Source organism: Amblyraja radiata, chromosome 3 (genome assembly GCF_010909765.2).
Source record: "Amblyraja radiata isolate CabotCenter1 chromosome 3, sAmbRad1.1.pri, whole genome shotgun sequence".
Lineage (NCBI taxonomy): Eukaryota > Metazoa > Chordata > Chondrichthyes > Rajiformes > Rajidae > Amblyraja > Amblyraja radiata.
Genome location: NC_045958.1, coordinates 52976032 through 53000903, shown reverse-complemented (window position 1 = coordinate 53000903; position 24872 = coordinate 52976032). Strand labels below are relative to the sequence as shown.

Genomic DNA, 24872 nt, shown 5'->3' with positions numbered 1-24872 from the left:
AAATATATTTTCCAACATACAAATGATCAGTTTTCATGTGCTTGAGGGATTCAGTTAATTATAGCTCTCATATATATTATATAATTTAGCTCTCATCCACAACTCTCTTCAAAAATAACAAACTTTTACCTTTGCAATGTAATCATTCTCATATCCCAGTGAAGAATTGTGTTTCAAGGCAGTGTAGAATATCAGAATAAGGATTGCGTATTATTGCATCTTTGAACTGTATCTGACTTTCAGGACCACTGGTATACCAAATGTATGGCAAAAAAAAGCCCTTTTAGCCATTAATGTTATTTTATAAAGAACCTTGAGTATGTGATAGATATTTGAACTGTTGGATGCAGAAGGCACAGTAGACAGCTCTTTGGCAGTAATCCTATACACCTTTAACTGATCATTAATGCTAAATGTTCTAGCTCACTGATAGTCTTTTTGTCAGATATTTACTGAGGTTATTAACATTTACTGTTGATATGATGGAAATTAGTTATTTGGCACGTAAAACTGAAAATGATGTGTTACAATGGTGGCAATAAAGAGGTGCAAAATGGCAATGAACGAGAACTCACACTCAGAACAGCATGTTTCAGTAAATTTGAACTGTTTGTACTGTCAAAACAGTACATTGGGTTCAGCCATGCTTGCCTTGGCACTGCTGCAGCTTTGACAACAATGGATAGCTGTTGAAAACCCTGTCCATCTTCATACAGAAAATTATCAAAAAGTGAGAGAACCAAGAAATTTATAAGAAATTGTGTAAGTAACTTAAAGAATTTGTTGTGCAAGGCACTGCATGAGTGGCGACCTTCAGTTGCAACTAATATATCTTGAGATATCAAGCATACTTTTTAGTGCATAATTTGCATCAAACACAGTTTTTTTTTAACCAGGGAATTTGCTCTTCTAATGTGAATATTGAATTGCTTTTGACTGTATCTCTTACAGCTTGATTTCTTCTCTTGCGTGATGTTTCTCCAAGCATAGTTCTTTGTGCCAGATTTTCAAAAGGCGCTGTGTATGGAACTATTGTTCCCCACTGGAAATGTGCCATACAGCTTCCATGGAACTGTGTTTTGTAAAAAAAGGGGCAATGCAATAATAATTTTTAGATGACCTTTCTGATTATAATGCACATGGACCACTCCCGGAATGAAAAAAATGTCAAGGTGCCTACATTGTCAAGGCATACCTGATATTAGAGATTTGTTCTCATTTGTTCCGAGTTACCTGCTGTGACTTACTGCACTGCATTCAGTTGCTTTAACAAGGCCAGTGATCTTTTGCTTTAAGAGAATCATCCTAGTTCACCACATCTTTTACATCAAAATCTTCAAGGCAATGGTTCTGCAGGCTAGACTACAGATTAACCTGATGTACTCTTTTGCCAGAAAAAAAACATTTAACTTGACTGAAACGGGCATCTCTTTTCTAGCTGTAGTTGGTCACTTTCCACACATTATCTGTAGCTCTACCTGCACCCGACTGTAACATCTTTTAGCTGAGATATGTAATCTCATCTTTCTTCATGCAAAATATTGTCTTTGTGTTGCCTAAAGCCTTTTTAATCACTGTATTCTTGGATAGTTGTAAAAAATCTTATGGCACTTTTCAAATAAATGTCATAACCAATATTTATCTCTCAACCAGAATGGATTTAGGTATAGGTTCGGGTTTATTATTATCACATGTACAGAGGTACTGTGAAAAGCTTTGTTTTGCATACCATTCAAACAGATCAGATGGAAGGCATTTAAAGACTGCATGGATGAGCTACAATAATTGTTCATCCCAGTTTGCAAAAGAATAAATCAGGGAAGGTAGTGCATCCGTGGATAACAAGGGAAATCAGGGATAGTATCAAAACAAAAGATGAAGCATACAAATTAGCCAGAAAAAGCAGCTAACCAGAGGACTGGGAGAAATTCAGAGTCCAGCAGAGGAGGACAAAAGGCTTAATTAGGAAAGGGAAAATAGATTATGAAAGAAAACTGGCAAGGAACATAAAAACTGACTGCAAAGGTTTTTATAGATATGTGAAGAGAAAAAACTTAGTTAAAACAAACGTAGGTCCCTTCCAGTCAGAAACAGGTGAATTGATCATGGGGAACAAGGACATGGCAGACCAATTGAATAACTACTTTGGTTCTGTCTTCACTAAGGAAGACATAAATAATCTGTCGGAAATAGCAGGGGACCGGGGGTCAAATGAGATGGAGGAACTGAGTGAAATCCAGGTTATCCGGGAAATGGTGTTAGGTAAATTGAATGGATTAAAGGCCGATAAATCCCCAGGGCCAGATAGGCTGCATCCCAGAGTACTTAAGAAAGTAGCCCCAGAAATAGTGGATGCATTAGTGATAATTTTTCAAAACTCTTTAGATTATGGAGTAGTTCCTGAGGCTTGGATGGTAGCTAATGTAACCCCACTTTTTAAAAAGGGAGGGAGAGAGAAAACGGGGAATTACAGACCAGTTAGTCTAACATCAGTAGTGGGGAAACTGCTAGAATCAGTTATTAAAGATGGGATAGCAGCACATTTGGAAAGTGGTGAAATCATTGGACAAAGTCAGCATGGATTTATGAAAGGTAAATCATGTCTGACGAATCTTATAGAATTTTTCGAGGATGTAACTAGTAGAGTGGATAAGGGAGAACAGTGGATGTGTTATATCTGGACTTTCAGAAGGTTTTCGACAAGGTCCCACATAAGAGATTATTATACAAACTTAAAGCACACGATATTGGGGGTTCAGTATTGATGTGGATAGAGAACTGGCTAGCAGACAGGAAGCAAAGAGTAGGAGTAAACGGGTCCTTTTCACAATGGCAGGCAGTGACTAGTGGGGTACCGCAAGGCTCAGTGCTGGGACCCCAGCTATTTACAATATATATTAATGATTTGGAAGAGGGAATTGAATGCAACATCTCCAAGTTTGCGGATGACACGAAGCTGGGGGGCAGTGTTAGCTGTGAGGAGGATGCTAGGAGACTATTATCTGAATGGTGGCCGATTAGGAAAAGGGGAGATGCAACGAGACCTGGGTGTCATGGTACACCAGTCATTAAAAGTAGGCATGCAGGTGCAGCAGGCAGTGAAGAAAGTGAATGGTATGTTAGCATTCATAGCAAAAGGATTTGAGTATAGGAGCAGGGAGGTTCTACTGCAGTTGTACAGGGTCTTGGTGAGACCACACATGGAGTATTGCGTACAGTTTTGGTCTCCTAATCTGAGGAAAGACATTCTTGCCATAGAGGGAGTACAGAGAAGGTTCACCAGACTAATTCCTGGGATGTCAGGACTTTCAAATGAAGAAAGACTGGATAGACTCGGCTTGTACTCGCTAGAATTTAGAAGATTGAGGGGGGATCTTATAGAAACTTACAAAATTCTTAAGGGGTTGGACAGGCTAGATGCAGGAAGGTTGTTCCCGATGTTGGGGAAGTCCAGAACAAGGGGTCACAGTTTAAGGATAAGGGGGAAATCTTTTAGGACCGAGATGAGGAAAACATTTTTCACACAGAGAGTGGTGAATCTCTGGAATTCTCTGCCACAGAAGGTAGTTGAGGCCAGTTCATTGGCTATATTTAAGAGGGAGTTAGATGTGGCCCTTGTGGCTAAAGGGATCAGGCGGTATGGAGAGAAGGCAGGTACAGGATACTGAGTTGGATGATCAGCCATGATCATATTGAATGGCGGTGCAGGCTCGAAGGGCCGAATGGCCTACTCCTGCACCTATTTTCTATGTTTCTATGTACCATAAATAGACACAATCAGTTCAAACTCAGGTACAATAGAAATAATGTAGTTCTCAGCATTTTAATGTATCAGTTCCTTAGGCAATGTCCAATGTCCTCAATGGGGTAGAGATGAATCGAACTTGTGGAAAGACTATTCAGAAGCCTAATAACAGAGGTGAAGCTTTTCCTGAGTCTGGTGGTATGAGCTTTCAAGTTTGTGCACCTTCTGGATATGGGAGCAAGGGGAAGACGGAATGACCGGACTGGAACAAGTCCTTGAATATGTTGGTTGCTTTTCCAGTACAGAGATTATTAACCTGACACCATATCACTAAGTTCTCTATCTCCTTCCTATCATTTTTCTCGTCGTTGTTGGTGAGTCGGCCCACCACAGCGGTGTCATCTGCAAATTGATAGATGGGATTAGAGCTGAATTTGGCCGAACAATCGTGAGTTTAAAGAGAGTATAGTAGGGGACTAAGAATGTAATCTTATGGGGTACCGGTTTTGAGAGTTATTGTGGAGGAGGTGTCCTCGCTGATTGCCATTTGTGGTTCAGAAAGTCAAGGATCCATTGACAGAGAGTGGAGCCGATTCCTTGGTCCCAGGGATTGGAGATGAGTTTAGATGAGTTTAGATGAGATTATGGTACTGAAGGAATTTATATAAGAGACAATACTAAACCTCAACAATTGAAAGTTTAATTCAATAATTATTATCATGCCTCGTTATGTATAAATTGGCTACATTGCTGCTGTACATTTTAGAATTATTACATTTAAGCAGTGTAGTTTAGAGATACAGCAAGGAAACAGGACTTTAAGCTCACCAAGCCCATCAATCACCCATTCTCACTCGTTCTACGTTATCCCACTTTTTCAACCATTCCCCCCCCCCCCCCCCCCCCCCCACACACACACACACACACACACACATTAGGGGAAATATTACAGAGGCCAATTTACATACAAACTTTGTTCTGCGCCTTGTGACGTTCTGAGGACATGAAAATCATTATTTAATGAAAGTTCAGTCTTTCTCAGCATAGCTGTTTGTTCACATCAGTTTTATTTCCGCCCATCGACCAATTATTTGTTCACGGTGTTAACTCTAAAAAGATCAGCATAGCACTCTCCATATTTACATGACATCGTAGTATTTTTTATCAAATGCAAATTTCAGCAAAATACAGAAAATTGTGAAAATCTGAAATCATGCTGAATCTTGTTTATTTGCATTTAGTAAATCTAGAGTTGGTATTGGTAAAGGTTTCTTATTGTCATGCATATCAAGATATAGTGAAAATCGTTGTTTTGCATGCTATCCAGGAAAATCATAAATGAGTGAATCAAACCATCTATCAATGCATCAGGTGATGCATAAAGAGAACAGAAACAGAGTGCAGAATAAATACTGCAGCTACAGGGAATGTGCAGATAAATAAAGGTGCAAGGGCCGTGTTGAGGCAAATCGGGAGATCGGGAATACATCTTTTGCCTATGAGAGGTCCATTCAAGAGTCTGCTAACAACAGGGAAGAAGCTATACTTATATCAGGTGGTATGTACTTTCCCAATGAGAGAGGGGAGAAGAGATAATGATGGGTGTGAATGGTCCTTGATTATGCTGATTACTTTCCCGAGGTAGTGTGGTGTAGATTAAGTTAATGAGAAGAAGACTGGTTTGTGTGATGGACTAGGTGCCATCCACAACTCTGTGATTTCTTGCGATCTTGGGCAGAGCAGTTGCCAAAACAAGCTGTGATGCATCTGTGATAATTGGTAAGACGCATTGGAGGAAAGTCAAATTATGTTGATCTTCTCAGGAAGTAGAAGTGTAGGTGTGCTTTCTTGGCCGTAACTTCAATGTGGTTGGTCCAGAACAGATTGTTGATGATAATTACATCTCGGAACTTGAAACTCCAGACCATCTCCACTTCAGCACCACTGAGACAGATTGGGATGTGTACTCCACCTTGCTTCCTGCAGTCGATGGTTAGCTCCTTCATTTATCTAACGTTGACTGTGAGGTGAGGTTGTTACCTTGACACCTTCTTACTAGAGTCTCTATCTCCTTCATATACTCTGCCTCATCATTGTTCAAGATCTGTCCCATTATGCTAGTGCCATCTGCAAACTTGTAAATGGAGTTAGAGCAGAATTTGATTACACAGCTGTGAGGGTATAGGAATGGGCTGAGTTCACAGCTTTGCGGGCAGCATTGATAAGAATTACCATGGAGGATGTTTTGTTACAGCAAAACATGTTAAAACAACTCTACCATGAATAAAAAGATTCATTTGGCCAGAGAGAGAGGTTGCCAGTGCTTCAAGATGAATGGAAAACATCCCAAAGAGATAAACAGGACAAAGATTCTCTTGCAACACACTCTAATTTTATCAATTATCAATTGTAGCTACCACTTCACCACTTGCGTACAAATTGATTTCATTGAATAAAACACTAAGTGCTGGAGTAACTTAGTGGGTCAGTCAACATCTCTGGAGTACATGGATAGGTGACATTTTGGGACGGGTCCATTCTTCAGAAACATCGCCAATCTTCCACAGATGCTGCCTAACCTGCGGACTTACTTCAGCATTTTGTGTTTTAATTGATCAGCATCTGCAGTTCCAATGTCTCCAATTCTGTTTGCTTGTTGCTCTTTTACCATATCAATCTCAGGATATGCCAGTTCATTTCTCTTCACTTAGGAAGGATTTAATATACATAAAATAAATAATATTTTAAGGCTCACAAAATACTGCTTTATTCGTAGTTATTTCCATTAATGATCTAAGCTGTTCATTGTTACCGATGTGCATAATTCACATAATTCCCCCCACAACCAACATCTCCACTCTTTCTTTGATGAGCTTCCGATATCAGAAGCCTACCTGGGCACAAAGCCAACCTCCTTATTTAATTTAATAATGCCAAGCTAGAAATGGTAAATTCAAAACAGACCATGCAAGATCTATGCAGATTTATTTTTAATTCAGCATTGATCTGGTATTTGCACAAACTTTCTAATTCTACAGTCAGTTTCCCTTTATCTGCAATGCATTTAATTTAGCTTTTGAAACAGTACGAATAAATCAAAGAGCTAATTTTATGGCATTATGAACCCACCATAGAGTTTCGGCCCTAAGGGATTTAATTTTGATTGCTAATCCTCTCGTCTCCAAATGGAAGGTTTTGCACCTTTACCATAACCCTTGATAGTAACATTATTGAATTGCACCATTGCAGACTTGAAGCTAAATGGTAAAACTACCTAACAACACTTGTTAGCATGTTCTAATTACCAACTCGGGTAATTCTGGAGGAAGATAATTGGATATTTTCATGATCATTCCTAATAGGCTGAAGCAATCAACCTTATGACTGGCAGTGACTGGTCCAAAGGTTAGAGCCCGTGGGTTTTTTAACTAAGTTGGCAAATTGCATCAAAAATAGGCTTGTAAATCGGAGGCAGAGGATGGTAGTGGAAGATTGCTTTTCTGATTGGAGCCGTGACCAGCGGTGCACCGCAAGGTTCAAGGCTGGGAGCCTTGATATTTGTGATATACATTAACAAAGTAGGAGGTATGATTAGTAGGTTTGCATATCACACAGAAAGGTGTAGAATGCAAAGAGGATTATCTTGGGCTACAGCATGATAATGATCAGCTGGAACATTTAGCAGATCAAATGAAGGTGGAATTTGCAAAAAGATGCATTTTAGAAAATCAAATAGGTGGTAAATAATAGAGTCCTCAATAATGTTGATGAACAGAGTGAATCATGGGATATAAGTCCTGAAATCCCTGTGGCACCAGCAATAGATGGGGTGGTGAAGGAGGCACATGGGATGTTTGGCCCCATTGACTTTGGCATTAACAGCATAGAAGATGAGAGCAGGGATGTCAACATAAAACTTTCTAAACACATTGATCAGGCCACATCAGGAGTATTGTATGCAGTTTAGGTCACCACACTATGAGTAGGAAGGTGATTGCAACTGAGATGTTGTGGAGGAGCTTCACCGGAATGTTGACTGGAATGGAATTCCAAATTGTAAAAGACTGAAAAGCATTGGTGTTCAAAGGGACCTTGTAAACACATCACTGAAACTGAAGATAGACACAAAATGCGGGAGTAACTCAGCGGGACAGGCAGCATCTCTGGAGAGAAGGAATGGGTGACCTTTCGGGCTGAGACCCTTCTTCAGACTGATGTCAGGGGAGAGGGAGGTACATAGATAAGGAAGTGAGCGGAGGTGTTCAGCGAAACGATCGCTGATCCTGATAAATAGGTTATACTTGAATATATTCAAGGTTTCTGCATAGAATGTCAGAGTGAAGTTGATTCATAGAAGTGCTAATTCACAATGATAACTTAAGTTTTGTGCAGTTACTTTATGAAGTGCTTTTAAATTTCGTATGTACCTTTGATTGATTAAAGGATACATATGGAAACAGGCCTCTCAGCCCACCGAGCTCAGGCTGATCATCGATTCGCACTGGTCCTGATGTCCCACTTTCACACCGTTCCTTACGCACTAAGGGCAATTTTCAGAGACCAATTAACCTAGAATTATCAGTAGGATCTGCAGAGTCTGAAGAAGTGTTCCCAGCCAAAACATCACATATCCATGTTCTCCATAGATGCTGCCTGACCAGCTGAGTTATTCCAGCATTTTGTGCATTTTTAATTGTAACCCAGCACCTGCAGTACCTTGTTTCTACAACCTACCAACCCAACAGCTTTAGAAGGATTTAAATGGAAATGGTGTCTTGCATTGCCTGTGAAATGTAATCTCAGTATTTTGAGGGCATGGTTTAACATTGTGTCAGCAGCATATGGGGGCTAGTCTCATGACCTCCAGATACCTGGTAAGAACAATATGACATGGGATTTACCAGAGGAAGATGTTGCTGAACTTTATCAGGTGCTTGACAGGGTCACAGTGTGCATTGTGGCCATTTTTCAAAGCCAGGAGGTTGGCTAACAGCAGTTTAGACATTCCTGGCCAATATGTGCAACAAAATGCAGTGTGATAGTGCTCCGATTATAGAATCTTTTTCAATGCTGTAATCAAAACAGAAAATAATAGAAGTACAAGCCGATATGCTCACATTGTGGACACAGAAACAAAATTTCACATGACTAATGTTTCATAAAACACTGCATGACCTGCTGAGAATTTCAGCATTGTCTGAGAGATAATTTTTTACATTAAATAATTGAAAGTGAGAATTAGGATAGGAACTCTGCACTGTTAATTTAAGGAAAACAAGAATAAAACAAGTTCACTATATGTTTTTTTAAATAACAAGTAGTGATTAAAAATTTCTGTGACTCCACTGGTGGCTTTCCTTGGATTGTCACTGGAAAAAAGGCAGATCGGTTTAGCAACAAAATGACATAAAGAACAAGCAATCGTTTTGCGGTCCTGGTCAAAGGACTTTGCTGTCCTCACTTCAGTGGGATGCATCTGGGATACTTAATTGCCCTGTCCCACGGTACGAGTTCATTCCAAGAGCTCTCCCGAGTTTCCCCTAATTCGATCATGGAGATTTACGGTAATGGCCACTCGTCTGTACTCGGGGCTCTCGTGGACATTTTTCAACATGTTGAAAAATCGTCACGAGTCTTCCAGTGCTTACCTGCCGTTAGTGAGTCTTCCCGAGTACCTGCCGTTAACGTTACGAGCCGCTAAGTGACGTCCCCGAGCTCCGACGTACCCGCTACGTTCACTCTCCGTCCTTACCACGAGTTTGATTTTTTTTTAAATCTTGGGAGAGCTCTTGGAATGAACTCTTACCATGGGACAGACAACTGATAACGGACAGGCAAAGAAAATGGACAGGCAAAGAAAAAAACAAAGGAAAGTAATAATGAGGGTGAGAAAGGGAAAGATATTTTAAGATGATTCAAAGGGTGTTGAAACACAAGTTGAAAATAGCATTCGCACAAGGCTTTTCCAAGATTTGCAAAGAAAATTCAAAATAACCCAGAAATAAGATTACATTATCAACAATGATATTTAAAAGATTAATAAATAGTTTATTTTTACATTAAACACAAATCATGCACATTTTAATTTGCATCTTTGCATTATGTATTTGGTAACCTAACCCTTTCATTATTCATTGTCACTTAATCAATAACGTGAAAATGTATATGTGCTGAAACTATAAATTGCTTTGGAAACAGGAACTAAAACTAGAACAAGCATAACTTACACCAAAAGAATAAGGATTAATAAATCACTTTTTTTTAAATTTGTCTATTTGACATTGTTGTTAAAATAATGAAACAATTCTCCCTTTTTGCACTGGACATGATCTGGAACAAGATAGCATTCCTTCCACATTATTAAGATAACAGATAAAATAGCACCATTTGCTACATTGTGAATAGGAAGTTGTAGAAGGGTGCAAACATGAGTGCAAGGCTCTGTGAAAGATGTGTTCAGTATGCAATTTGATGGGCTATGCCAGCTGGCTTGGCTTTGATAGTTTGCTCTTATAATAGGACTCAGCTGTAACCTTTCACAAAGCGGTCTGCTTCCAGCAAGTGTAACATTTAATTCTTTGTAATGTTGTGCTGAACATTGGGAACAGCTGGCTTTAGTCATTTATAAAGATATGTTGTCTCTGAACTTGATCGGCACTTTTTCCATTCAAACATTTATACAGAGGATGTACTATTTTCAATAGCCATAATGTAATTGCCCATAATAATGTGATAAAATAAATTCACTGACATTGCAGTGTGTTTTTTTTTTCCATTTCAGTTGAACATAGAACAGAGGATGAATTTGATTTAGTCCAAGTTTATTCATGAATACAAGAAAGTGGACTATAGTCAATTTTAAATGTTGATTTATTTTCCCTTATCCATACTCAACATGGAAAAATGCCAGCTTTTGTTTATTGAAAACCTTACATGTTCCACCAACTTATCTTAACCAAAAGGCAATCCAAGTCATGATTCTCCTCACTGTTACCAACTAATGAGCTGAGAAATGCAGAAACAAGTAACAAATGGTGCTGGTTTACCAAAGAAAGACACAAAATATTGGAGTAACGGAGCAGGTCAGGGAGCATCCCTGGAGAACATGGATAGGTGTCATTTAGGGATGGGACCCTTTTATAGTTGAGAACCTCTCACTTTTACTCGGTCTTTGCACGATTGTTAGAAACATGGATTTTACATGGATTTTATAAATTATGCAAAATATAAAATTATATGATGATGTAGCAGCTGGCATGCTGTTTCAAAGCTCCAAGGACCCACGCACAATCCTGACTTTGGCTGAGTGGGGTTTCCACATTCTCCTTTTGTCTGCAAGAGTACTCCAGTTTCATCCACTAAGGGGCAGAAAACGCTGGTGGGTGTTGTGTACAGGCCACCTAACAGTAGTAGTGAAGTTGGAGATGGTATCAAACAGGAAATTAGAAATGCGTGCGACAAAGGCAAAACTGTTATAATGGGTGACTTCAATTTACATATAGATTGGGTGAATCAAATTGGCAGGGGTGCTGAGGAAGAGGATTTTTTGGAATGTATGCGGGATAGTTATCTAAATCAACATGTAGAGGAACCAACGAGAGAGCAGGCTATTTTAGACTGGGTATTGAGTAATGAGGAAGGGTTAGTTAGCAGTCTTGTTGTACGTGCCCCCTTGGGCAAGAGTGACCATAATATGGTTGAGTTCTTCATAAGGATGGAGAGTGACATTGTTAATTCAGAAACAATGGTTCTGAACTTAAAGAAATGTAACTTTGAGGGTATGAGACGTGAATTGGCCAAGATTGACTGGCAATTAATTCTAAAAGGGTTGACGGTGGATATGCAATGGAAGACATTTAAAGACTGCATGGATGAACTACAAAAATTGTTCATCCCAGTTTGGCAAAAGAATAAATCAGGGAAGGTAGTGCATCCGTGGATAACAAGGGAAATCAGGGATAGTATCAAAGCGAAGGATGATGCGTACAAATTAGCCAGAAAAAGCAGCATACCGGAGGACTGGGAGAAATTCAGAGACCAGCAGAGGAGGACAAAGGGCTTAATTAGGAAAGGAAAAATAGATTATGAAAGAAAACTGGCAGGGAACATAAAAACTGACTGCAAAAGTTTTTATAGATATGTGAAAAGAAAGAGATTAGTTAAAACAAATGTAGGTCCCTTGCTGTCAGAAACGGGTGAGTTGATCATGGGGAACAAGGATATGGCGGACCAATTGAATAACTACTTTGGTTCTGTCTTCACTAAGGAAGACATAAATAATCTGCCGGAAATAGCAGGGGACCGCGGGTCAAAGGAGTTGGAGGAATTGAGTGAAATCCAGGTTAGCCGGGAAGTGGTGTTGGGTAAATTAAATGGATTAAAGGCCGATAAATCCCCAGGGCCAGATAGGCTGCATCCCAGAGTACAAGGAAGTAGCTCCAGAAATAGTGGATGCATTAGTAATAATCTTTCAAAACTCTTTAGATTCTGGAGTAGTTCCTGAGGATTGGCGGGTAGCAAACGTAACCCCACTTTTTAAGAAGGGAGGGAGAGAGAAAACGGGGAATTACAGACCAGTTAGTCTAACATCGGTAGTGGGGAAACTGCTAGAGTCAGTTATTAAAGATGGGATAGCAGCACATTTGGAAAGTGGTGAAATCATTGGACAAAGTCAGCATGGATTTACAAAAGGTAAATCATGTCTGACGAATCTTATAGAATTTTTCGAGGATGTAACTAGTAGCGTGGATAGGGGAGAACCAGTGGATGTGGTGTATCTGGACTTCCAGAAGGCTTTCGACAAGGTCCCACATAAGAGATTAGTTTACAAACTTAAAGCACACGGCATTGGGGGTTCAGTATTGATGTGGATAGAGAACTGGCTGGCAAACAGGAAGCAAAGAGTAGGAGTAAACGGGTCCTTTTCACAATGGCAGGCAGTGACTAGTGGGGTACCGCAAGGCTCAGTGCTGGGACCCCAGCTATTTACAATATATATTAATGATCTGGATGAGGGAATTGAAGGCAATATCTCCAAGTTTGCGGATGACACTAAGCTGGGGGGCAGTGTTAGCTGTGAGGAGGATGCTAGGAGGCTGCAAGGTGACTTGGATAGGCTGGGTGAGTGGGCAAATGTTTGGCAGATGCAGTATAATGTGGATAAATGTGAGGTTCTCCATTTTGGTGGCAAAAACAGGAAAGCAGACTATTATCTAAATGGTGGCCGACTAGGAAAAGGGGAGATGCAGCGAGACCTGGGTGTCATGGTACACCAGTCATTGAAAGTGGGCATGCAGGTGCAGCAGGCAGTGAAGAAAGCGAATGGTATGTTAGCTTTCATAGCAAAAGGATTTGAGTATAGGAGCAGGGAGGTTCTACTGCAGTTGTACAGGGTCTTGGTGAGACCACACCTGGAGTATTGCGTACAGTTTTGGTCTCCAAATCTGAGGAAGGACATTATTGCCATAGAGGGAGTGCAGAGAAGGTTCACCAGACTGATTCCTGGGATGTCAGGACTGTCTTATGAAGAAAGACTGGATAGACTTGGTTTATACTCTCTAGAATTTAGGAGATTGAGAGGGGATCTTATAGAAACTTACAAAATTCTTAAGGGGTTGGACAGGCTAGATGCAGGAAGATTGCTCCCGATGTTGGGGAAGTCCAGGACAAGGGGTCACAGCTTAAGGATAAGGGGGAAATCCTTTAAAACCGAGATGAGAAGAACTTTTTTCACACAGAGAGTGGTGAATCTCTGGAACTCCCTGCCACAGAGGGTAGTCGAGGCCAGTTCATTGGCTATATTTAAGAGGGAGTTAGATGTGGCCCTTGTGGCTAAGGGGATCAGAGGGTATGGAGAGAAGGCAGGTACGGGATACTGAGTTGGATGATCAGCCATGATCATATTGAATGGCGGTGCAGGCTCGAAGGGCCGAATGGCCTACTCCTGCACCTAATTTCTATGTTTCTATGTTTCTATCCCACATCTCAAGATGTGCTGGTTGGTTAACTGGCTGCTGTATTTCTTTGCTCGCGTAGATAGAAGGCAAGAGAATCAAAGGTGGGGAAATAATTTGTCGGGCTCTGGGGAAATAAGAAGGAAATGGATGTAATGGGATTGCACAGGTGGGAGCCACCATGGACACAGGGGAGCAAATAACCTCCTTCTGTGCTGCATTAGGTGAGTAAGTTGATAAAGTAATGCATCTTTATCTAATTCCTTTGTTTGTTCTTTATAGGTTATTATGGCCAGTTGCAGACTTTCTACCCACCCCAATATAGCGAAACCTCTAGAAATATGCGCCAAGTCAGTCCTCACAACATGGTGCCTCCATTTGAAGACTGTCTCTTTCCTACAACTGGGGGGCAAGCTGGATTTGATGCCTTCCACAGAGCCTTGTCTGCGCATCCTAGTTTTCCAGGTGAATTTATTTTCATTTAATGCTATAATTGCAGAAACAAAAGTCTCAGTATACCAGAAGCCTTGCCAGCTGAAGTGCATCTGTACATAAAATAAATGTTGAAGCGACAGTAACTAAAACGTCTATAATGCTGTGGACAGAGTGATTGCATTATCTACTGGGAAAGACCAGGTACAGAGTTGAAAGGTTTAACTCTTTCCTTATGGAAAAAGAGAAAAATAAAAAAGTAAATCTGCATTGCACTCTTCACCTCTAAGACATTGGTTCTAGAAATAACTTTTCAGCAAGTCACTAGCCCTTCCTTAGGGAGACATTAATACATGGTTATGGTTGAAGAGAATTAAAGCCAGATATACTTCAACAATAATAAACCTTAAGTAATCACGAATAACTATTGGATTTACTCCTTTAAGCACATTTGAATTTTTTTCAATTGTGATGTTATAATTTCAATGATGCAGATGATATCACCATTTAAGTGTGATATCATTATTTACATAAACTGAGGAATATCTATGTTTAAGTAGTTAAACACAAAACCACTTTAACATCTATTCGTAAAATGTTCAAATCAGCTTTTTTTAATTGTCATATTTTATATGTTTTTCATGCTACCATACCTGTCTTTAACTCATGTACAATTCAAGGATCTGAGGAGCAAGTTTTTTACACAGAGTGTGGAGAATATATAGATCAAGCTACCAGAGGAAGTGGGAGAGGGAGAGTACAAATGCAACGTTTAAAGGACATTTGGCGAGGTACATGGATAGCAAAGGCTGAGGGAGATAAGCAGACAATTGGGCACAAAGTGCTAGAGTAACTCAGCAGGACAGGCAGCATCTCTGGGGACATGGATAGGTGATGTTTCAGTTAGAGTGTGTACATGGTCAGCATAGCCATTGGGCCTGACGCTATTAAAAAGACCAGAAGCCAACAAAACAAGGGTAACCAAATAGTTCAAACCATATTGAGAACGATGAATATCGTTTCTAGTGACTTCCTATGACTTATTCAATTTGTTTGTACACAAAATATTTATATATAAAGTATCTATGAAATGTAATAATAAAATCAGTGCAATTTAAGATTACCTGTAACTCCACTGCAAACCACGTTACATTTCCATCACATTTCCAATAAAGTGATGGACTAGGTGCAGAATCTGCATCCAAAAGACCATGTATGGATGCGTTTAGTTTAAGTTAGTTTGGAGGTACAGCGTGGAAACAGGCCACCAAGTACATACATTAGCACACTACACATACTAGGGATAAGTTACAATTTTACCAAGCCAATTAACCTACAAATCTGTAAATCTTTGTAGTGCGGGAGGAAACCGGAGATCCCAGTGAAACCCCATGCAGGTCACGAGGAGAACGTACAAACTCCTTACAGACAGCACCCGTAGTCGGGTTCAAAACCAGGTATCTGGCTCTGTAAGGCAGCAACTCTACCGCTGTGCTACCATGCCGCCATGTTTTTTTTAAAAATCACAAGCACAGATGATGCTGAAGCAGGAGATGCTGAAGGATAATGGACCATAAAATGTTACCCAGAGACTTCTGAAAGCAATGCTCCCAACTCCATCGACCCAACGAGCAATGCATTCAGTGGTAGATAATCAGAGATAGTGGTGACAGGACTCTGCCAACCTTTGTAGGAAGAGCTCCAGCTATATAACAATGTCTGGACTGAGATGAAGGCCATTGTTGCCCTTAACCTTTGGATCATTCCATGTGACAATTGATAGATATAATTCCTTGCCGTTTGGAGTGCTCAAAAATAAAATAATTAATTTCCATCTTTTTGAATGGAGAGCATCAGGTGGCATTGACATGTAAATTGGCCTAGATCATGGTCTTCCCAAAGCTTCAGCAAATGACAGACCATTCGGCTGGTGGCCCTCCAGGCCCTAGCTAACAATCAAAAGGACAATAGTTCCTTGAATGTATGGATAGTATCTTACCACTAGCAAGATAGTATAATAGTCAACTCGGTGTACCATGGAAGCTTGCTTGCTAAACCGCCCTGAACAAACAGTTGTGCTCATCACATTCTGGCTACTGCCTCAGACAAATAGCTTGTGATTCTGCAAGTGCTGGTGTCAAACTAACATTTGCAGCTAAAGCCATATAGTATTGGTTTTGGTTTATTTGGGGACTGCCATCGAGATCCTTAAGATGATACTCCTCGGGCTAAACTGGTCAGAGGGCTCCCTACCTGAGTCTCCAGAGAAAGCCTTTCAATCCATTGTTTGCCAGCCATCAATGACACAATCTTGCTATCAATGAGGTACAACACAACCCTGCCTGCACACAATCGCAGCAGGACGAAGTAGAGCAGAAGGAACTGGAAGAAGTTGCAATAATGAGCAGAGAACCTCTTCTAAAATACACAAAATGCTGGAGTAACTCAGCCGGTCAGGCAGCACCTCTGGAGAGAATGGATAGGTAATATTTCAGGTCTGGACCCTTCTTCAGATTGGTTGCAGGGATTGGGGAAAGAGAGCTAGACAAGTGGAGGGGCGAGGGAAAGCATGGCCGATCACTATCTCCTCCATAGAAGCTGCCTGACCCACTGAGATATCCAGCATTTTGTGTCTTTCCCTGGTTAACCTGCATATGCATTTCCTTGTTCCTACAGAGAATCTCTTTTGATGGGCTGTCAGGTGCCACTTTATAAGGTTCTGATAGGAAGACCACCCCACCAGATAAGGGCTCAAACAATTTTGTCCTTTAGATGCAAAAAGATCTATCACCATTTAGAGTTAGTGACAAGGTATTAATACATTAGTGTTTAGGAATGACTCAACCGATAAAAACTTTCATCTTTTTTTGAAAATATATTGCCTTTGCCTAATCACTCATCAGCAATATCCTGGGATCACCATTGACTGGAACATTGGCAGTTCAGGGGCTGCAGGAACAGATCTGATGATGTTATAAGCTGCAAGTCTCTGAGGACTTTCTATTATTCGCAATGTTCAAGCCAAGCTTTCAATAGAGAGTTAGCTTTGGCTCTTAGCGCTAAGGGAAGCAAGGGATATGGGGGAAAAGGCCGGAACGGCGTACTGATTTTGGATGATCAGCCATGATCATATTGAATGACGGTGCTGGCTCGAAGGGCCAAATGGCCTACTCCTGCACCTATTTTCTATGTTTCTATGTAAAATAAATTCTGCCCCACCCCAAAGACAACGAATAAGCTTTCTTATTTCTGACAAAGCAGCCAATTACATGCCATCCCTGTGAATCAACCTGAGCTTTCACCATTGACCAGCAATAACAATTCATACACTGTGCTACTATGTTCCAATGGATGAAAACAATTGTCAAAATATACTCCCATACAAGAAAAGCCTTATAATAATAATAATAAATTTTATATTTAATGGGCGCCTTTCATACAAAATCTCAAGGACACCTTACATAGTAATCGAAATTAAAACATATAATCGGAGTAAAACAAGTAATTAAAGACATCACAATGACACAAATTAAAAACAGAATTCAATCCAAAAACAGAAAATCAAAAACACAGTGTGAAGAGAGAGCAGCGGCAACCAATTCGTGCCAGCGTCCACTCTCTCTTCACGGCAGCCATCTTGGACACAGACCTACAAGACTACAATTAGACAAAAAAATCATCCCCCCACAGTGGATAGCACTGTGGGGGAAGGCACAATGTCCAGTCCCCACCCCATGTTCACCCCAAAGTCAGGCCTATTGAGGCCACCGCAATTGCCTCTACGGAGGCCCAATGTCCCTGGCCGTTCTCACCGGGTGGTCTTGCCCCGGCGTCGGGAGAGTCCTCTCGGCGGCTGGGCCACCTGGAACGGCCGCTTCTTGGTTGGAGCCCGCGGCTGCCGAAGCCGACAAGGCCGCGCCGGTTTGGCGCTCCTAGGCTCCAGATGTTAAAGTCGGCGACCGCTCTCCTCACTGCAGCCTTGCCGCCTCTACGCACGCCGTCTCTCCGCTCCGCAAACCCGCAGCCCGGAGATGTTGCTTATGGCGGTCCAGCTCGCCAGAGCTCCAGCGCGGCGACCCAGGCAAGGCATCGCCCGCTCCGCTCCGCTCCGCTCCAGCGCTCCAGTGCTCCAATGCAGTGCCGCCACGCAGGCCGAGGTGCTGGGTGGTTCCCGCCAAGAAACGGCGCTCCAAGCCCGCTGGTAGGCCACGACGACGGGTCGACGGGCAGCCCGGAAAAAAGGCTGCCACACCGACCAGGTAGGGACCTATAAATAAAGTAACACCTACCCCCCCACATTAAAAGACCATATCCCCTACAAACAAAAAAACAGGACTCACTAAAAACTAGAAAAAAAACGAATTTAAGACGGACGGCTGCTAGCAGCCGTTCACCAAGATGGCTCCTCCTCCTTGACCTACATCACTCAGAAAGGTGAGGTCTGCTATCACTTGGATATTGTAACACAGACAAAGCCAAGTCATCCAGCATTTCCACCTGAAAAAAATATTTCCCTTTCTTAAAAGTTTGCTCATTTACAATATTGGAGTTGCAAGAATTCCCACATAATGAGCACTGTAGTCGGTCTGCAAAGTAATTCTTTATAATTCTCAATGGTGACAATAATAAATTAAGATAAGCCACGTGAGAACAAAAAATAAAATAAAATCCCCATTTTTAACACATTCCCTTCCTCTTGATGTTGATCACCTCAGTGTCCTCTTCACCATAAAATCAGAATCACGAGCATCAATATGCCAAACATACTTATGTAGCCAATCAAGATCGAATGCTTATAATTGTTGGATTTGTGCTGGAAATATGAGAAATTGACCTAATTCATGTACAAGAAAATGCAACCTTTGTAACCCAGTGTTGTATAATTATGTGAAATTGGTCGGTGAAAGGATGAATGTGCAAATTTAAGGAAATTTGAACAAAGGGGACTATGAAGGCATGAGAGGGGAGCTGGCCAAGGTAGACTGGAAAGGGATCCAAGCAGGAATGATGGTGGAACAGCAATGGCAGGAATTTCTGGGCATAATCCGGAAGACGCAGGATCATTTCATTCCAAAAAGGAAGAAAGATTCTAAGGGGAGTAGGAGGCAACTGTGGCTGACAAGAGAAGTTAGGGATAGAATAAAACTAAAAGAAAAGATGTATAACACAGCAAAGAGTAACCGGAAGCCAGAGGATTCGGTCCCAGTTGGAGGCCGCCAGCTCCGCCATTAAGCCTCAGCGCAGACGAAGTCGGGGGATACGACAAGAAAAGGTTGCATCCCCCCGAAGGAAGAGACTAAAACAGTTTCTCCCACCATCCCCCCACACATGCACAACTAAAATAAAACTGAATCAAACTGTGACAACAGGACGAGAAATATATATGTGTGTGTGTGTATGTGTCTATCTATATATTAAAACTCTCTGTGTGTGTGTGTGTGTGTGTGTGTGTGTGTGTGTGTGTGTGTGTGTGTGTGTGTGTGTGTGTGTGTGTGTGTGTGTGTGTGTGTGTGTGTGTGTATATATATGTGTGGGTATATATGTATGTGTATATATATGTGTATATATATGTATGTGTGTGTACATATGTGTGTGTATATATGTATATATATGTGTGTATATGTATATATGTGTGTGTGTATATATATATGTGTGTGTATATATATATGTGTGTGTGTATATATATATGTATGTTTGTATGTGTGTGTGTGTGTATATATATGTGTGTGTGTATATATATATATGTGTGTGTATATATATATGTGTGTGTGTATATATATATGTATGTTTGTATGTGTGTGTGTGTGTATATATATGTGTGTGTGTATATATATATATATGTATGTATATATGTGTGTGTGTATATGTATATGTGTGTGAGCTAATGAATCACAACATGCTACATAAAATGCCAGAATATTTTAGTGATCAAATCTGTTTTATATGTAATATAAGTGATTAATCATTTTCTATTTTGTTTATGCTCAATTGCTGTAGGATTAAATGGGTTATGGAACAAAGGTTTGCCAACTGGTTATTTATGAACCGGATAAAAATCTGATGAAGCATAATCTTAAATCAAGCAGATCATTACTTGGCAGACTAGTTATGCATTTGTCATGATTCAATTGGACCAGAACAAAATTTCATTCTGGACATTAGCCAATAACATTTCTTCAATTATAACTTCCAGTCTTATTCAAAAAACTTCCTGTCTTATTCAAAATGTTTACCTGTTTTTTTCAAACATTGGTAATTAAGCAAAGGTTATAAGTTTGTTATTTTCATATTCTGAATTTGGGATTGGTATGGTGTTGGTTTATCATTGTCACAATTTGGTATGGTGTTGGTTTATCATTCACACAGAGAGTGGTGAATCTCTGGAATTCTCTGCCACAGAAGGTAGTTGAGGCCAGTTCATTGGCTATATTTAAGAGGGAGTTAGATGTGGCCCTTGTGGCGAAAGGGATCAGAGGGTATGGAGAGAAGGCAGGTACAGGATACTGAGGGATGATCAGCCATGATCATATTGAATGGCGGTGCAGGCTCGAAGGGCCGAATGGCCTACTCCTGCACCTATTTTCTATGTTTCTAATTGTACTGAGATGCAGTGAAAAACGTTTGTGTGCCATCCAGTCAAATCAAACTATACATGACTACAATCTAGCCATAGACAAGGACGACAGGTAGTGCAACCAGAAATATACCAGGGTGCAAAATACAGTATTACAGAGTTATAGTATTACAGTTACAGAGAAAGTGTAGATAAAAAAGGTGCAAGGACCGTTATGAGGTAGGTTGGGAGATGGGGACTACATCCTACTTATGGGTGCATTATTCAATAGTCTGATAACAGTAGGGAAGATAGACACAAAAAGCTGGAGTAACTCAGGCAGCATCTCTGGAGTCAAGTCTGAAGAAGGATCTCAACCCGAAACTTCACCCATTCCTTCTTTCCAGATATGCTGCCTGTCCTGCTGAGTTACTCCAGCTTTTTGTGTCTATTTTCGGTTTAAAACAGGATCTCCAGTTCCTTCCTACACAACAGTAGGGAGGAACCTATTCTTTAATATAGTGTATGTGCTTTCTGCCCGCAGAGAGAGGGGAGAAAAGGGTTTGATAGGGGAACAATGGTCCTTAATTATAATGAATGCTTTAATTAAAAAAATAGATGAACTTAAAATTTAAAACTGACAGGCAAAGGAAATCAACCCCAAAACAGAAAGTAGAGCAGCATATTTTAAGCTTACCAATTTGATTGAAGGCTGTGATGTCATGAACTGTCTCCGGACCTCTACATAAATGAGTTTTTGAAATGTGTAAAGATCCCACATGGATTCCACCCATAATATGAAAGTTTCAAGTAAATTTGTAATAATGAAATCCTGCCTTAAAGTGAAAATATTTGTAATTGCATTAAACGTCGGTATCATGTTGAAATATCAGAAAAGCAAGTACTTTCACAAAGTACTGCTACCTCCAAGAACAATGCTTAATAAATGAGAGAAATTATGAACAATAAGCCACAAAGGTTATATGCCTAGAAATTGAAAGGCAGCCTCATGCACCATTTTGCCCTGCCACAGCAAACCTCATTGTGCCTAAGCCACCAATTGCTATGGAACAATGGTGAGATGTTTTTATTTTTGTCCTCCACAGGAAACATCATGTCAGGAATAAAGATCAGATCCAGGCAGTCCACCCTTTAAATATTTAATTTGGAGTTTCCAAATGGATTCCATTATCAAATATTTGAGACCTTTTAATATCTTGCATCAATTGTGGTAAAGATTTCTCATGACTGTAGTCTTAGATTTTCTTGGGTACAGAAACAGCTTACATTGCAATTATTTAATGCTGCAGCTGAAACCCTTTAAAATTACATCGGAAATCAGAAAACAAAATATCTCATTCAAAATGTTTATTTTATTGTTGAATGTTCCCATATGCTTGTATGGAAAAGTAGTGTCCACCAATATATAAAATGATGGAATATAAGAAAAAAATGTATATAAATACATACCTTCTTCATTGTGCTGAAAGGCATCACTAATGGTCCATGCTTTAAAGAATAAAGATATATGCCAGGAATTTCCCATCTGGAGAATTTCGATGTTAATCATGTTATCAGATGAAGACTCCAGATAGAAGTAAGCATGTTATTTCCAGCACATCCTTTATGCCATTCCCTGTAAATAGTTACAGTGCTGTGTTGACAGGGATGCCAGAGCATCTTCTTAACTTTAGAAAAGCACGTGGAACCAGGAGATCTTAAAAAGGGAAGGAAACCTGCAATATAACATTTCACTTGCTTTCATAATATGAAGGTTTCAAGTATTATAAAAGCCAGCCGGCAATGTTCTCTATGGACAATTCTGCACTGTAAATATTTAACTGTATGTTATACAAAATAGCAGATGTATGGATATCTTTCAGATTTATATATTTTTGAACCACAAACATCTTCAGTAGCAAAATATTAACTTTACTTGACATTGTGTCTTTTTACACCTCTGTAGATTGGTTATTTCCTACTAACCAATTGCAGTGCTTGTTAGTAGTTGTTCCGCCTAATATGTGATTTATATTACCAAGAGCTTGCTTACGTAATTCAGTCTGAGTAGCTGTTAGGTACTGTAACGTTCTACAGACCAATGCTGTAAGTGGACTTTAATAAATATGTGTTGTATTTTGATGCGTGTATGACTCCACTCATTACACTCAAGAAGTGAGTCTTACGTACTCTGTTCATGTTTTTCGGGTTTTGTTGTTTTTACATTTGTTTTATGTGCCTGTTATCTCTATCATGTCTCGCCGTCCTAGTCCTCTGATCTTTGACTGACTGCTGAACTCTGGTGCCTTTTCGAGCGTGACTACATTCGCATCGTTCATCGCAACGATCCTCCAGATGTACCTGATTCCGTGCTACTAAACGTGGCTGGTCCTGAGACAATGAAACGTGCCGACCATTTTACTTTTGAGCCTGCTATTTTAGACGCAAACGGACAGATCCTAGTACCTGCAGAAATGGTTGATGACCATTCTGGCCTACTTGCAAAGTTTAGGCAGCCGTATGACCTCCCCTTGAACTCTGTTATCGAACGTACCAATTTTTTTGCTCGTAAGCAAAGGGTTGGCGAGCTGATAGAATGTTTTAGTAGCGGCTTGAAACACATGGCTGCACGCTGTCATTTTCGAGATTTATGCGATGAACTGATGAGCGACAAACTCGTTGGAGGTATGCTTAATGTCAAGGTGAGAGACAAATTGCTTCGTAATACTTAACTAACTCTTAATTAGATTAGATTAGATTAGATTCCTTTATTGTCATTTAGACCTTTCGGTCTAAACGAAATTATGTTGCCTGTTATACACAGAACCAATAAAAACAAAACATACAATAAACACAAATTAAACATCCACCACAGTGAGTTCACCAAGCGCATCCTCACTGTGATGGAGGCAAAGTCTTAGTCTCCGTCTCTTCCCTCCTTGTTCTCCCTCTGCGCTGAGGTGATCGATCCAGGCCGGAGATGACGCCCTCCAGTCCAGCAGACCTCCGTGGTGATGTCGCCGCCGCCGAAAGCCGGAACGCCATCTCCGCTCCGAGACGGCCCGCCACAGCATCAGCTCCGGGCAGCCGCCCCAGCTCCAGGCCGCCGCCCCAGCTCCAGGCCACCGCCCCAGCCCCGGGTCCCGCAGTCTCCGCTCCGGGCCGCTGCCCCAGCTCCGGGTCCTGCAGTCTCCGCTCCGGGCCGCTGCCCCAGCTCCGGGTCCCGCAGTCTCCGCTCCGGGCAGCCGCCCCAGCTCCGGGCCGCTGCCCCAGCTCCGGGTCCCGCAGTATCCGCTCCGGGCCGCTGCCCCAGCCCCAGCTCTGGGTCCCGCAGTCTCAGCTCCGAGCCCCACTGCATCAGCTCCAGGCCGCCGCCGAAAGCCAGAACGCCAGCAAGTCGGGCCACCGCTGCCTCAGCCCCGAAGACGGCCAGCCTCTCGTTGGTGAGTCCTGGCTGGCTCTGCCTCCGGAGCCTCAGGGTCAGTCGCAGGCTGGATGCCGCCAGCTCCGCCATTAGGCCTCAGCGCAGACGGAGGCAGAAAAGGGGGATACGACACGAAAAAGTCGCATTCCCCCGAAGGAAGAGACAGAGAACATGTTTCACCCCCCCCCCCCTCTAACACAACCCAACAAACTAAAACTTAACCAAAACAAGACAAAAAAAACAACAGAAAAAAGTAAAGACAAACGGACTGCAGGCAAGCCGCAGCTGTTAACAGCGCCGCCACTTCCGGATCAAGCAGAACACGCCTGTCGGATTGCTGAGATAATGGCTTCTCACTAAGTCTGTGACCTCTGGGTAGTGATCTCAGTATAGTGTTAACCTTACAGACATCTCCTGTTGTAACAAGCATCCGCGGCCTTCCCCTGCCTGGCTGCAGCGAAGGTCTGCTGCTCGATGTCCTAATTGTACCTATTCTCATGCTCCGGGTCGGGAGTTCTGTATTGCTTATGGTAAAATATGCCATTTCTGCAAGAAATTCAACCACTTTGCAAATTGTTGCCGTTCCCGTGCGACTCAATCAGTCTCAAGGCCGAGTTTGCACCTGCTACAACACGAGTCTGCTGATAACGAAAGCCGAGAGCTTGAGGTGCCATTCTCCGCTCATCTTTCTGAAAGTGAATATAACAGTTCCGCCATCCACTCTCTCCTCCCGTGCTCTAACAAGCAACTTAACCCTGAGGTAAC

The 24872-nt window shown here is 41.3% G+C and overlaps 1 protein-coding gene across 2 annotated transcripts in view; it reads left to right on the top strand.

Annotated features, from left to right (window-relative positions):
• glis3 (GLIS family zinc finger 3) overlaps positions 1-24872 on the top strand; it is a 459240-nt gene that overhangs the window by 414676 nt on the left and 19692 nt on the right. For both annotated transcript variants that reach the window (XM_033017811.1, XM_033017812.1), the window contains one exon: positions 13981-14163. In XM_033017811.1, the coding sequence (XP_032873702.1) occupies positions 13981-14163 (183 nt within the window). The remainder of the gene's footprint in view (positions 1-13980; positions 14164-24872) is intronic.